Source organism: Chamaea fasciata, unplaced genomic scaffold (genome assembly GCF_029207755.1).
Source record: "Chamaea fasciata isolate MVZ Bird 193981 ecotype frontalis unplaced genomic scaffold, bChaFas1.0.hap1 SCAF_17, whole genome shotgun sequence".
Taxonomy (NCBI): Eukaryota; Metazoa; Chordata; class Aves; order Passeriformes; family Sylviidae; genus Chamaea; species Chamaea fasciata.
This window is the reverse complement of record NW_027094102.1, coordinates 11,724,165-11,737,912: the sequence shown is the minus strand read 5'-3', so window position 1 is coordinate 11,737,912 and position 13,748 is coordinate 11,724,165. Positions and strand designations below refer to the sequence as shown.

The 13,748-nt window shown below is 40.7% G+C and overlaps 1 protein-coding gene across 6 annotated transcripts in view; it reads left to right on the top strand.

The window, feature by feature from the left end:
- The first annotated feature begins 3,016 nt into the window (after positions 1–3,016).
- PTPRT (protein tyrosine phosphatase receptor type T) overlaps positions 3,017–13,748 on the top strand; it is a 339,897-nt gene continuing 329,165 nt past the window's right edge. For 5 of the 6 annotated variants that reach the window (XM_066198774.1, XM_066198773.1, XM_066198770.1 and 2 more), the window contains exons 1-3: positions 3,026–3,114; positions 3,833–4,164; positions 9,053–9,178. In XM_066198774.1, the coding sequence (XP_066054871.1) occupies positions 4,041–4,164; positions 9,053–9,178 (250 nt within the window). In that variant the 5' untranslated portion in view covers positions 3,026–3,114; positions 3,833–4,040. Of the gene's footprint in view, positions 3,115–3,832; positions 4,165–9,052; positions 9,179–13,748 lie in introns of all 6 variants that reach the window. The other variant, XR_010723276.1, reaches the window with a different exon arrangement.

Sequence of the window (13,748 nt, the reverse complement as noted above, 5' to 3'; positions counted from 1 at the left end):
CAATTTAAACAAAATATCAGCATTGTTCATCAAGAATCAACCCACTTGGTTAGGATCTTCTCCAGGAAAACATTTAAACTACTGATAGTTCTTTTTGGAACTGTTTAGAATACAGATGGGATGTGTGTGTGTGCACATGGACATTTTTGTCCTCATGAAGACTGTGGGTAGTTTTCTGTGAGTGCAAAAGTAAGATGCATTCTGGAAGTTCAGCACTGAGTTAATTTACTTCCCTTGGCCTCATTTGGGAAGTGAATGGAATGATTATAAAAATGCCAGTCCAATAAAAACTTAAATTCTTCTCTGAAAATGATGTGTCTGTTCTAGTTATATTTGATGGCACCCAGATTGTGTTTAATTTTATTCTGTGTTTGGTGGTGTGGCAAGAAACCAGGCTTCCTACACTTATTTATGCTAATCCTTGTGTTTTCTGACCATGAACTTCCAATGAAACGTCTCCATTGGAAGGAGATCTTCCTCCAGAGCAGGAGCCTGGACAGCAGAACAGGGAAAGGAGAAAGATTGGAAGTTTTGTAGTTGCTGTTGGAATTCCTGAAATGGTGTCTGTTGAGACAATATTTTATTCATCACCAAAGATAATGTGAGTCAGTCAACGGCTGCTTCTTGCCTAAAGTTCAAACTCATTAATTTGAAGTTTGTATAAAAGCTTATTGAGAAAGAGAGGCTTGCTAATGGAATATACAATAAGTGAGAAACAGCTACTTCCAGACAGGTTGTAGAGTAAAATAAGGATGTAATTGAAGTGTGTAGCTCGAACAGGTATCCATGTGACAGATAAAATGCTGAAATGAAGCAAGTCAATAGAGAGCTCTGACTGATCAACGCTCCAGTGCAGCAGCAGAGGTAGAATTTAGTGGAAATACCCTATAAATAAAATCTTGGACAAGCCTGTTCAGATCCACTGAATAATTAGCCCTAAAAATTTTCAGATACTGGGAGAAAAGAAAAGAAATGTTCCCCCTTTTTTTTAAGAAACAATGAACACCCACAAATAGCTTTTACTGACAAATATAACTAAGCACATCTTCAACAATCACGGCTAACAATCTAACAATTTAGGGTGAATTTTTGGAATACAAAAGAAGATTATTTTAGGGAAAAAAAGGTCCTGTGACTTAAGAAATGAACTGAAACAAAGTAAGGCTTTTTAAAAATATATTTAGTCTACAATTACAGCAGCGTGTGCTACAAATCTGTATTTTTAAAAACCAATCTTCATTCTGTCATACTGTCTGACTGAAGCAGGAGTCTGCTTCAATGGTGTAAAGCCATGAAATTTATAGATTGAAAGATTACTAGTTATAATCTTGAGAAAAGTTGGTGGGGAATGTCTGTTTAAGAATTTTTTTATGGGTTTGATAACCTGTGTTAATTTTACAAGTTTCATTTCCATGGGACAGGCAAGCCAGAAAATTCTTAGCATAAATCTTGGTGTGTTGCAGCAGACTGGAACTAACTGAACTTGAAAAGTCAGGGTTCTTTGAAAAGGTGCAGGGTTTTAACTGACTTTTTTAGTAGCTTGGAAAAAAAAATCAATCAGATTAGAGATATGTACAGATCTCTAATATTAACTTATGCTTAAAGCAATAAAATGTTAATATTGAGCTATTGAAATAGTGACAGCTCAGCTGTCAGTAGCAAAAATGTATTCCTGATATTAAATAAAGGACGTACATTTTTGCAAGGCAAGTTAGATGAGTCATCCTTGATTTGGACATATAAATTGAAACAAATGACATTTAGTGTTAGTTTTAGTCCTGGGACACTTCAAAGTAATTTCACTGATCCGTGGTGGATTATGAAGTACAGGATTAGTAATGAGTGTTTGAGCTGGTCTGGGCCTCAATGACGAGACACGGAGGGAAAATTCAGCAACGGGAAACCTGTAATGATGAATTTAAGGAAAAGAACTCAGCTTAAACTGACAGGTTCAGGGAACGGAGCTTAAAGATTCATTCCATGCATGTCAGGATCCACGATGCTTGCTCTGCTCTGTGGGATTAGGAGCAGAACTGATAAACTCTGTCTGGCTCTGCTGCGCATTTGGGACCAACACTTCCTGCAGGGAGGTACTGGATGGAAAACCTGTTATTACTGGGAGGGCACTTGAGGTGTTTCACCTGACAAAGCTTCACCTGTCTGTCACTGGTGATGTTCCTCATGGACACCACGTGTGATCCCTTACTCAGGGGAAGCAATATTTTGATTGTAGCAAGGTTCCTATGCAAATAACCTCCAGCTGCTGGTTTTATCCCTGCATGCGTGACGTGTGCACATGGAAAATGTGCTCAGAGCTGCTTCAAAACATGTGGGAATAGATATATGTAACAATGAACCTGCAAAGACAGCAAGGTCACAGGGTGTGTAATGGCAGAAAGACTTAGAAAATATATATGTTGATAGTATGAGTGTCTTCCTTAATAGATTGATAGCACTTGGAATCAAAATTCCAATTTTGAACCAAGAAGAGCTTTGCTAAACTGCATTCAGAATTTTCAAGGATTACATTGATTTAGGGGAAAAAAAGTGCCCAAACCCTATACATATATATAGTAATTCTAAAAATTGCTGTTTTTAAAAAGAAAGACAAGCTTTCTGTATGCTTCCCCTGTAATCTGGGTTGCCAGGGCACAGAACACACAAAAAGAATGAAATTTAGTTGAATATAACAAGAATGGTTCAAACCTTGGCCAGGCAATTATCACTAGCATCTCAGAGAAGTGGCACTTTCCAGAACACAGATAAAACTGTCTCTGTTTACATGCAGATTTAGCAAGACTATGTCAGGAGTGAGATGGCAAGACAAGAAACAGAGCTGTCCTGTGCTGGGTGAATCACTCCTCCACCATGGGGACTGACACGTGCAGCAGAAACCTGCAGGAGAAGGGAATAGAGGTGACCTCGTCCCCAATAAGTAACAGCTGCGTTAATTACCCAATACAGCCTTGCCCCTGATGAGTCACAGCTGTAGCCAATAAAGATAAGGTGATAAAAGGGAGTGGGTTGGCTGGTGAGGGGAATCCTGGAGGAACCTTGAGGAAGAAGGAGTCATGAAGAAGAAGGATCCCAAGGAGAGAGAATCATTACTCTGAGGTCAGTCTGGGTGTGCAGTTACTGTTGCTGGAACCTGCAGTCACAGTCTGCAAACCAATACCTGCAGTCAGAGTTCAGCAGGAAATAACCAGCAGTCAGAGGCTGCAAGGGAAACCTACAGCAGGAGCTTGCTGCAGCCAGAGCCAGTGAATGGTTGGAGTCAGGATGGCTGAGGTGTAAAGAGGAATAAACCAGGACCCTTTTCATCCTGTGATAAACAAGATGTTTGTGTCTTGGCTCATTTCTACCCTCTAACAAGAGGGCTGCTGCTGCAACAGAAACCAAACCATGTGGGATGTATTTGAGGCATTAGAGAAATCACTGATGTTTGTTTCTGAACCCCAAATATCTGGATGCTTCGAGAGAAGCACTTCTGTGAGCACCAGTAGCTGAGAAGCCAGGGATTTGTGTTTGATGGTTGGGTGACTCACCTGAATTTGCACAAGGTCTGAGCCCAGTTCTTAACTGACATCAGAAAAAGAAGTTATGAATGCTTTACTTCAGAGTTAATTCCTTCTTACACACTGGAGAATTTATTCCCCAGTTTCTCCTGGTGTGGATCCTCTGTTAGCTAATGAGGCATAAAAAATGATCAAAGCTTTCCCTGCAGTTTGAGGAGTCAGAACATCTTTGTCTCCCTTGTAGAGTCTGGGTTTAAATACACCTTGAATACAAGGTGCCCTTTGACTCAGTAAAGATGACTCTCTTCTCTCTGCAGAAACCTGTTCTTTGAAAATCTGTGGCTATAGAACAAACATTCGGTCAAGATAATAAAGTACTCATTGAAATTGGCCAGTTGCAAGAGCCGGTTGATATACACTTGTCTGATGCCTTCTGTCTTCATCTTTCTGGAAGGACTAGAAAGCACATAAAGGACTTACTGCTCTTCCTGAGTGAGGAAATTCCAATAATCCCTGATTTTTCCCATGTTAAAACAACTCAGCACAAGCTTTACATGTACATTTTTCTGTTTTCACTCTCTCCTGCTTCCAGAAGAATATACAATAAGATTTCTCAGGAATTTGCTATATGATTTCTGCAGTCTGAAAAGTAAGTTACAAATGGATTTTTATACAATAAATCCCACACTAGGAGTTACTTTAATGAGCCAAATGCATCTTTTCCAACCCTGGCAAGCAGGAATGTCGTTGGAAGGGATGAGAATGAATGATCAGGAACAGTGGGGGGCAATTTGTAGAGTTTTATAGTTCATAAGCACTGCCTCATCCTAACAGCATTTGTTTCTTCCTTTACTTGCTTTGCATTTTGTGGGTTTAGGATAAAATTTGGTAGACTAAATCTCAGTTCCCATGAAAGCCTCAAAAGAGGCTTTTGAGGGAAGTCTCTAAGAAGTGTTCACGCTTTCTTAAATTTTGCCCATTCTGTTGCTGTTCAGGGGTTATTGTTGTTTTTATTGGTTTGGTTTTTTTGGTTGTTTTTTTTTTTTTTTTTAGTAAATGAGAGAAGTAACTACTACTTTTTGGAGGAATGGCAGAGTGGATCAATGAGACTGACATTGTCATTGTCTCTATCCCTTTCCCACTTTGGGATTGCTGTAAATGCCTGATCAAATTATATCTGCTGCTCTGTTTCCTGTGTGTGTTTAGAACCACGGGATAACCAATGAGGCTTCTCACATCAGCGTGTTTCTTTATTCCCTTTTAGAAGTATTGTGGTTTTTATCTGGTGAGTCTCTGAGAGTTTGACATTGGATGACTTTATAAAACATTCAACTAATTGGATTTGTTAAAATAAATAAATCAAACACTAATTGGAATGTGCCCTGCCATTATTTTTGCTTACTGAATTAGATATTATGGCGTGAAGTTCTTTTTATCATATTTGTGCACTTATTTAAACACCCCCCTGGCGCACACTTCTGCAAATTCAATTATATATTCAAAGGAGCCATTCAATTTATGCAAGGCTGGTTTACATTTAATCCAGGGGCAAGTCTCAGGAACTGATGATAGGTCTGCTCAAGATTAATTAGCATCACTCGGATGAGCAGTAGCATTGTTACAAGCCTGCAGTGTAAAACAAGGGATATTTTATCCTTCTTATGTGAGTCATTATTTGCTTCAATATGACCCTTTTCAGGAAGGGAAAAGCTTTCTTGTTTAGATTTCATTTTGTGAAAAGGGTTTAACACCACCTGTGTTATCCAATGCCATCAAAGCCATCTCCATTCCCTCGTTCCACTCCCACTGAGCAACTGCATTTGTTTAATTTTTAGCCAAGCAGGGAAAAGGCTCCAAACATCCCAATTTGTTTTCCAAAAATCCTCATTTTTGCTAACAATTTATGAAGACCCATCACCCCATTTTGGGTGATTATATAAATGTTAAATCACACATTTTGGTGACTGTGTAAATATTGTTATTTTCCTCAAACTACTCTGTGTTATGTGGCTGAAATGATAGCATGCAGACCTGGTAACTAAACTCATCCAGTGGTCGATCTTTGTTTCCCTTAAACTTCAGGATTATTTTTTTCAAGGTTAATGAACAGCCCTGTTCTGCCTCTAAGCAGTCAGATTTCAGCCCTGGATGATTTTCTTTGGGGATGGGTCTGACCTCTTCCTGTCTTTATGTTCCGTCATACTTGGGTGTAGCTCATATCTAAGTATCTGCATAGGTGGGGTATCTTTGGAAATACTGGATATTAAGCTTATGCTGACATCAGTGAAAACACTTCTGTTTGTTACTATTCCTACTTTAGTGAATTCCTAAAGTCTCTCCAGTTTTCTGAACCTGGCTGCCTGTAAGGGAATCTGCAATGTCCCATCTGCCAACTTCTGCAGAAAGCGGGCCACCACTGATGTCCTTGCTTGGCAGATACAAACACAGTGACACACAAGTCACTGTGGCTACGCACCTTTACCAAGGATTGGAGAGAAGGAGGAATTTTTTTACTATGAGGGTGGGGAGGCCCTGGCACAGGGTGCCCAGAGCTGCCCCCGGATCCCTGGAATTGTCCAAGGCCAGGCTGGACAGGGCTTGGGGAAACCTGGGACAGTGGAAGGTGTCCCTGCCATGGCAGAGGGTGGCACTGGGTGATCTTTGTCCCTTCCAACCCAAACCATTCTGTGATTGTTAGAGTCACAAAATCCCCAAAACCTGTGATGTCCTGATATATTTTACTTTCCTGTCACTTTCTGAAGTTTCTATCCTGTTCCATAATACAATATGCACTGCAACAATGTGAAGAGAGGCGTTGTTGACTTTTTGGCTCACAAGTTGCTCTGGCTCCCAGCTGAGCGTTTATTTCATTTTTAATTCTGCTCTCAGTGGATATACCAGAGCAAGAAGCTGGTGGGCAGTGCCCCCCTCTTGGTACCCAGGATTCACACAGACAATCTGCTTGTCTGAGCCCTTAAAATCAACTCCAGCTTTTTCTCCTTGTCCTCATTTCCTGCAAATCCACCTCCACGTTCCAATTCTACTGCCTCTAGTAAATTAATCCTTCTGGCTTATTGCCCTGTCACTCTGTGTTTGGAGGTTTTTCCACTAACCTTTTCTTTCTCTGAAATGTAGGTGTCTTGCTGCTGCTTTTAAGGCTCTCCATGGTTTTCCCTTTCCTTTCCCTTCCTATTCTGCTGTACTACAAGGCTAGCTTTGACTTTCAGGCAGGGCACTTTAAGGCTTCCTCAGGTGTTGTCTTGTATCAGCAGATGCTCCCAATTAATTTCCACAAGTTCTCACTGTGTCCCTTTTTTCAGCTCCTCACACTCCGCCTTCCTCAGCAAGGATTAAATCACCTGTTTAGCTGATTATGCCAGGCTATTGACAATTACATTCCCACTTCAGTGAGCACTTCTGCCCCACATTTTGCTACTTATTGCTTGTTTTGCTTCTGGGATTTTGTAGCTGCTCCTGTGCAATTTTCTCTGTGTACAGGAGACCTGGTACAACAGTTGGGCAGGAGCAGGGAAGGTGTTTACAATTCCTTCAGAGGAATAACTCCCAGACAACCCCATCCCGGTGTGCTGAGCAGGGCAGCTTGATGGGGTGCTTTGTGTCTGAACTAAAGGGAATCTGTCAAAATGAGAATGCCCCGTGTGGAGGCTGAGAACAGAGGATTTGATTTTGCCTCTTGCTCCTGCTTGTGGGATAAAGGTGATTGCTCACTCCCACACAGTCCAGGCTGCCGGGATCTTCCCTTAGATTTTTTTTTTAATGAGTCTGATCAATATTGTAATTCTGAATTTTTTCACCTAAATTAATTTTTTTAGAAAATTAGGGAAACAGTTTAAGTGTAATTCTGCTTGTTGTGACAGCTGGGAAGGCTTCACAAACACAATACATTTAAGGCACGGATTATTTAAATATTATAAAGTCATGACAACTGAGAAATATTTGCAGAAGCTACTGAAACAGGAAAGTTATCAAGAGTCATAAGATCTATTCACAGGTCTATTTATAATGAAAATGTGTAATATATAAATTTTTAATTTTTTTAGGGCAAACTTCACCTCTTTAAACTTTTTTTCAGCAACAGCGTATTTTGGGGTGTCAGATACTCCACCCAACAAACCTTCCTAGAATATACTTGACTAGAAATGTTTGATGAAGCTTTGTGGAGCTACTTAAAAAACCAGTTGTAGTTGGAGTGCAACAGAGAATCATTTAACAGAGTAAGGGATTGAGAAATATTAATGACATGAAATACATTTGTAATTTGTGAGGAGTCCCATAGAACTGAGACAAATTTTGGGCTTTCCAGGGGGATGGGTAATATGGGTGAAAATTAAAGAAGGCTTTAATGTCTTTAGTGTTGGGTAGCCCTTTATTGCAGAGGAAGCACAGGTCAGTGATGGATCAGGTGTTTATTGTGTGAGGGCAGCTGTGGGAAGGAGGGAGGAGTCAGGAATATCTCTGTCTGTTCAGCTCTGGTTGGTGGCAGAGCAAGGGAGTGTGCAGCCCTGGCATGGTATGTGTGCCCAGCTCTTCTGGAGGACTGGGATCTGCAGAGAAAAATCGTCCTTTCCTCCCTAAGAGGAAACCAATTCTTTATAGACACACCCTGGGCATGATTCAGTTCTAAACTGAGGGACCCAGATCCCCGGTCCAGTAGCAAAATACTTTGACAGGCTGAGTTGGGTGGAGGTGAAGAGTGCACAAGATCAAAAGGGCCACCAGCGTAGGAACATCCTAGCGAATAAACTACCCCTGTTTTTCTGTCACTCAAGTTTCAAAGACCTGCACTGGAGTACAAAATTTCATTCCACAGTTCCTGGATTTCCCTTGATTCACAAGTGTTCAGGCAGCTGCCAATGTATTTATGAGAGTTAACTTCCAAGTATTTCAGGAATTGCAGTAACGATCTTTCAGTCAACAGTCTGGAAGGTGTGAATGCTGGTCGACATCTGCTGCTTCTCATTCTCTTGTTCAGAAACTACAGGGCCATGCTCAAAAGTTTTGACTTGAACGACCTTGAAGAAGCTCTGTATATTTGTGCACCACGTGGAAATTTGTTTAGGAGATGGTTAAAGGCAGGTTAAATATGATCAAGGCTTAAAAACAAAAAGAAGTGAGGCATTGCTGTAGTGATGCTGTGCTTGTTTGTCATTTGCATTCCTCCTTCCTTTTCCTGATTTTTTAAAAATTTCTTGGAGGTTCATGCAAATATTCCTGCATGGGGGTATCCTGTAGAGCTGTCCTTGAAAATAACAGGTTGAAATAAAGGGGGCTAATCTTAGAAACAGTAGTGTGGAGGGAAGAAATCAAGGGCTTCCAGTGGATATAAAACGGAAAGTTTAAAGGTATTTTTTGGACATCACCTTTGGAGCTACATGAAAACTAATATTCAGGAAATTAGTTTCATTTATTTTTATTTCCTATGTAAGCTTGGGTACAAAATATCTAAGTAAATGGCCTACCACAAAGAGAGAGAGTGAAAATTAACCCAGAAATGTTTTCATTTTTCTTGGTTTTAGGTGGTTGTTCATTTGATGAGCACTACAGCAATTGTGGTTACAGCGTCGCCTTGGGAACCAATGGATTTACCTGGGAGCAGATCAATACCTGGGAAAAGCCAACAATGGATCCTGCTGTCCCAACTGGTGAGTAAGGAGCCTCATCAACAGTGATGAGATGCAATTCTTGGAGAGAACCAGATGTTATTCCATGTATGTGTATACTGGCTCTGGGTGCACACAACAGCGGAGTAGGATTTTATTCAGCCATTAAATCTTAATTTTGTGTTCAAAGTGATCTGGCAACAGAATTCAGAGATGTGAGATGGAATATCTCTTTTTGCAAGGTTTGCCAATGGATATCCTTGCAGAATTGTTTTACATTTCTTGTTTTATTTCTCATTTAGCAGAGAGGAAATGTTTTGGATATAAAACTCTAAGGTTCGGCCAGCTTTTGGCGTGTTTCTGGATGAGACAGTTATCTGGGCAGGTTCATGTTGGACAGGCCAGAAGAAGTAAAGCCTTAAAATGTGTGGACATACTCAACGTTCCAGTTACCATTTACCTCTCAACTGATTGTTTTAAATTCCAATTTTTAGAAGGATGAGAAAGTTCCTAGAGAATTAGGTGTGGTAGCTAATGCTTGATTAGGCTGGGACATAAGACAGGAGAATTTTCATACGCAAGAAAAACATTTCCAGCAGAGAGAGTTACCAGAGTTTCTAATTTGGTGATATGTGCTGAGTATAGTGTAGGCTTGCACGTGATAGTTGGAATAGTCTTGGCAGGTTTTGTTCTTCACTGGAAGTTACCATTATGCTTTATATGGGAATGAATTCTCTAGCCTTAGAGTGCTGTGAAATGCTTTGTTTGCATTGAAAAAGAACTTGATTTAAGAAAATGCTTTAAAGTTCACAAAAAACCCTACTTTGTCCATGTTGGTTGCCACCTAAAATAGTAATACAAGTCTATTTCAGGCACACAGTGGCAAAAAGACTTTATCAGCCAGTTTAGACTTTGATTTCCCTCCTAAAAAAAGAAATAGTCATTCTGGTTAGTGCATTGCACTGTGAAAGCATGTGCTACATGCAAGAACAGAATATAATGTTGTTCAAAACATATTCTTATGCCTGTAATTAATGGGATAAGAGACTTCTAATTGCTGGCTGCCTGGCAAGGACATGGTGTGGAGCTGAGGCAGCAATAGCTCCCTGCCACAGCCACTGACAGACAGCCCAGAATTCAGCCCTGGGTGCTTGTCAGTAAAAAACCAGCACAGGAGACACCAGCCTGGCTGGGATTCCTCCAGCACTGAAAGCTGTTTAATTTCTGTGGGGTTTAAATCATTTTATCATTGGAAATTGTTAATAGAAGCCTTCAAAGTGTGTCACACCTGGTACTACTTGGTTTGGCTGTGGAACCTCCAAAAGGAGTTAATTGTGGAAGTTGCAGATTTTTGGTCCTGTCTGTAGGAGTGTTTTGTGATTCTGGATGTTGTGTTTTAAATGATGGCAATTTTATCTCTGGGGCTCCTCAGCTTTTGGTTCATTGTTGTGTCCTTGGTAAAGACCAAGCTAGAGAGACATGGCACATCTTTGAGTTAGCTGATCCCAGAGGGAAGGAGTAGGGATTCACACAGTTTTGATGCAATTGAGAATCTGGAACAAATGGGAAGGTTTATATGGCTTGCACTGGATGAGTTCAATGCTTTTTTAATGCTAAATGTTAAAGTAAACCTTTCCTGGCCTCTTTATGAAGGTGTATTGTCATCTGAAATACCCTGGAACCATGGAGAGCTCAGCAGAAATCAGAGAGCTGGCAGAGACCTCCGAGGTTATGACTCCAACCATTATCCCATCCCCAAACCATGCTCCCACATCTGTGTTTTATGACCGCATGTGCCACATATCATTTTATGAATGCTTCCAGGGATGGTGTCTCCACCACTTCCCTGGCAGCTGTTCCAGTGCTTGACAACCCTTTCAACTAAGAAATTTCTCCTAATATCCAATCTAAACAATAATAGACAAGCAACAGCCTGGAATAGCACGATTGAAAAACCTCAGAGCAACAAACCAACCCCAAACAAACCACTCCATATACACAAAAAACCCCATTCCAACTCCAGAACAACACAGTGTAATTTCTGCAAATACTTGTGATTTCCCCCTTTCATTGGTATCTGGTGTAATGAAAAAAATATCTAGAGATACTTCAGCAGCTGCAAATTTAATAAAGGTTAGACCTCAAACAAAAAAATGCAGAAAACTCTGTTGAAATTAAGAGGTAAAGGTAAAGCAGCCATCAAGTGGGAATGTGCTGATAAATAGTATGTAGAAGGGTTTTAAGGAGCATGGGGGGAAATGAGTCAGTTCCTGATGTGAGTGATTGATGTCACAGGACTGTTCACAGAGAACAAAGGGCAAAGTCGGTACATGGAAGATCATCAGCCACAGCAAATGGGTACAGAAGGGCCTGGTGTAACAAACCCCATGTTTTCAAGAGCTGTCCAAGTCGTGCTAACCTTGGAGTAAATTGCAGTGCTCAGTGAGACTCCCTGAACCTGGCGGAGATTTTTGGAGCTGTTATTGAGAGTCTGTTGCTGGCTAGAATTGTGATGTTTGTGTTGGTTACTCTTTGAAAAGCTGTTTGTTGGGAGAAAAAGTTGTTTACTTAATATTTGTGTAGTGGCAAAGCCAGGTGGATAAAGTGAAGAACAGCATGTTCCACTCCTCCAAGCAGGGACATCTTTAGAGCTGGAGTGCTAGAACATCTGATGATTGACTTCCCATTACATTGAATTTCTCCACAGCAGCTGGGAGAAGCAGGGTGTAAATCCACTGAGCTGCAGGGTGTAAGATGTGGTAACAAAGAGGTGTTCACGGAATAAGCATCCAGAGGCACGACACAGCATGAAGAATGGTGGCAGGAGTGCCACCAGGGCTCTGGGACTGCACCAGTCATGCAGATTTTCTTTGTTGGGACCATATTTTAAACACTGCCTTACTTTTATAGCTGGAAATAGGTTAAAATCCTGCACTGTGGAAATGGTAAAACAAAAAGCGAGCAGGAATTAGGTTGGTTCAGTGACACTGAGTCAGTGTGCAGCTCTGGAAGCGTGGCCAGCCCCCAGCTGCTCAGCCCTTTCCTCTGGAAAACGTTTTGGCTTTCGTAAGTACCAGCAGATCCCTTTGAATGCAACCAAGCCACAGAACTGTGTCCTCCTGAATACTAATGATGCTGTCTAGCACTTTTTAAAGTCCTTTTCACTGCTAGATCTCAGAGTGCTCTTCAAAGGAGGTCAGTACCATGAATGAGAGCCTGAGTCCCCAGAGCTGTGTAATTCTCTGCTGCAAAGGTCTCTGCCCAGGGATGTCTTTCTGGTCTTTATTTTTTTAATTAAAATGTCAAAAAGAAAAAAAAAAAAGGCAATTAAACTGCTCCATTAGCAATGTAGAAGTTTGTAGGCAATTTGTTTTACTCCATTGCCAGCAAATAAACTGTTTCCCGTGAATTCTGTGATTAATTCCTTAGGGCTGGAAACAGTGTTAATTGGGGGATTAAGAACCAGATGTTTGTTGTTCTGAATAAATGTTTCAAGAACGTGGAACACATGAATCGTAGGTATCCCAACTCCAGGCTTCAGTGGGGCTTTGGTTCCACCTCCCTGCACAATAGCAGGAGTTATTATAACAAAATATTCTTTAACAGATGGGTGTTTACTTAAGCCTGAATACCCTCAGTGATGAGCATTCTGCAGGTTTTAGGCTGCTTGTTCCACTCTTTGAATTGCAGAGGTTCTCAAACCCTCATTTTCCTTTCTGTGGCTTCAATTCTTTTTATTTTTTTTCTATTTTTGAATAGGGTTCATAATCAGTTTTTGCTCTCTTATAACATCTCCTAATGCAGTTAAATCTTTATTCTGCAGGACTAAATGTGACCCAGTCCTTTTAACCTTTCTTAATTGTCTTTTTGTCTTCCCTGTGCCTTCAGTCATTATTGTCTCACCTTTTTTGAGGGTATTTGTCTGAAGTTGTGCTACCAAGCAAGGATTCAGCACTCTGCATGGCAGTGCTGGAAGACACCAGACCAGCCCAAGCTGGGATCCTGTGAGAGCAGGACTTGAGCTCTTCTGTGGGTGTTTTTTGAGGCAGATGTTTGGTTAGCACAACAAAAAAATAGTGTTTAAATCAACCAGGCAAAAGTACTGCTCTTATTCTCCTTGTCACCACTTTGCAGCATTCCAAGGACCTGGCTGCTCTTGCAGCAGTAGCAAGAATAATATTAATAATGAAAGTATTTAACATTTAAAGTTCAAAGTATTTTACTATCATTTGCTAATTAACTCCAACGGGGACTTAACCAGGGCTGACTAGACTGAAGTAATTACTTTAATTGTATTAAATATGATTCTATCTGAAGGCAAAGGCATCGTGTCTTGTGCATTTGTGCAGCTGCATTCTTTGCCGTTAGATTTTAATCCCACGTTTACTTTGTGAAGTTTTCCTGTTCCAACTTAGCAGATAAATAATGGGCACAGAGGCTGAATTTCTGACTCCATCTGCCTGACTGCTCACTTCCTTTCATCTCTGTAGCACTTAGAGCAAGTGCTACTTTGCTTTCACGGAAATAAACAATAGTTCTTCCAAAAGAAATGGAGATCATGTGTATATAAACATAGATCTGCATCTCTTAGTAAAATGTTTGGAATAAATGA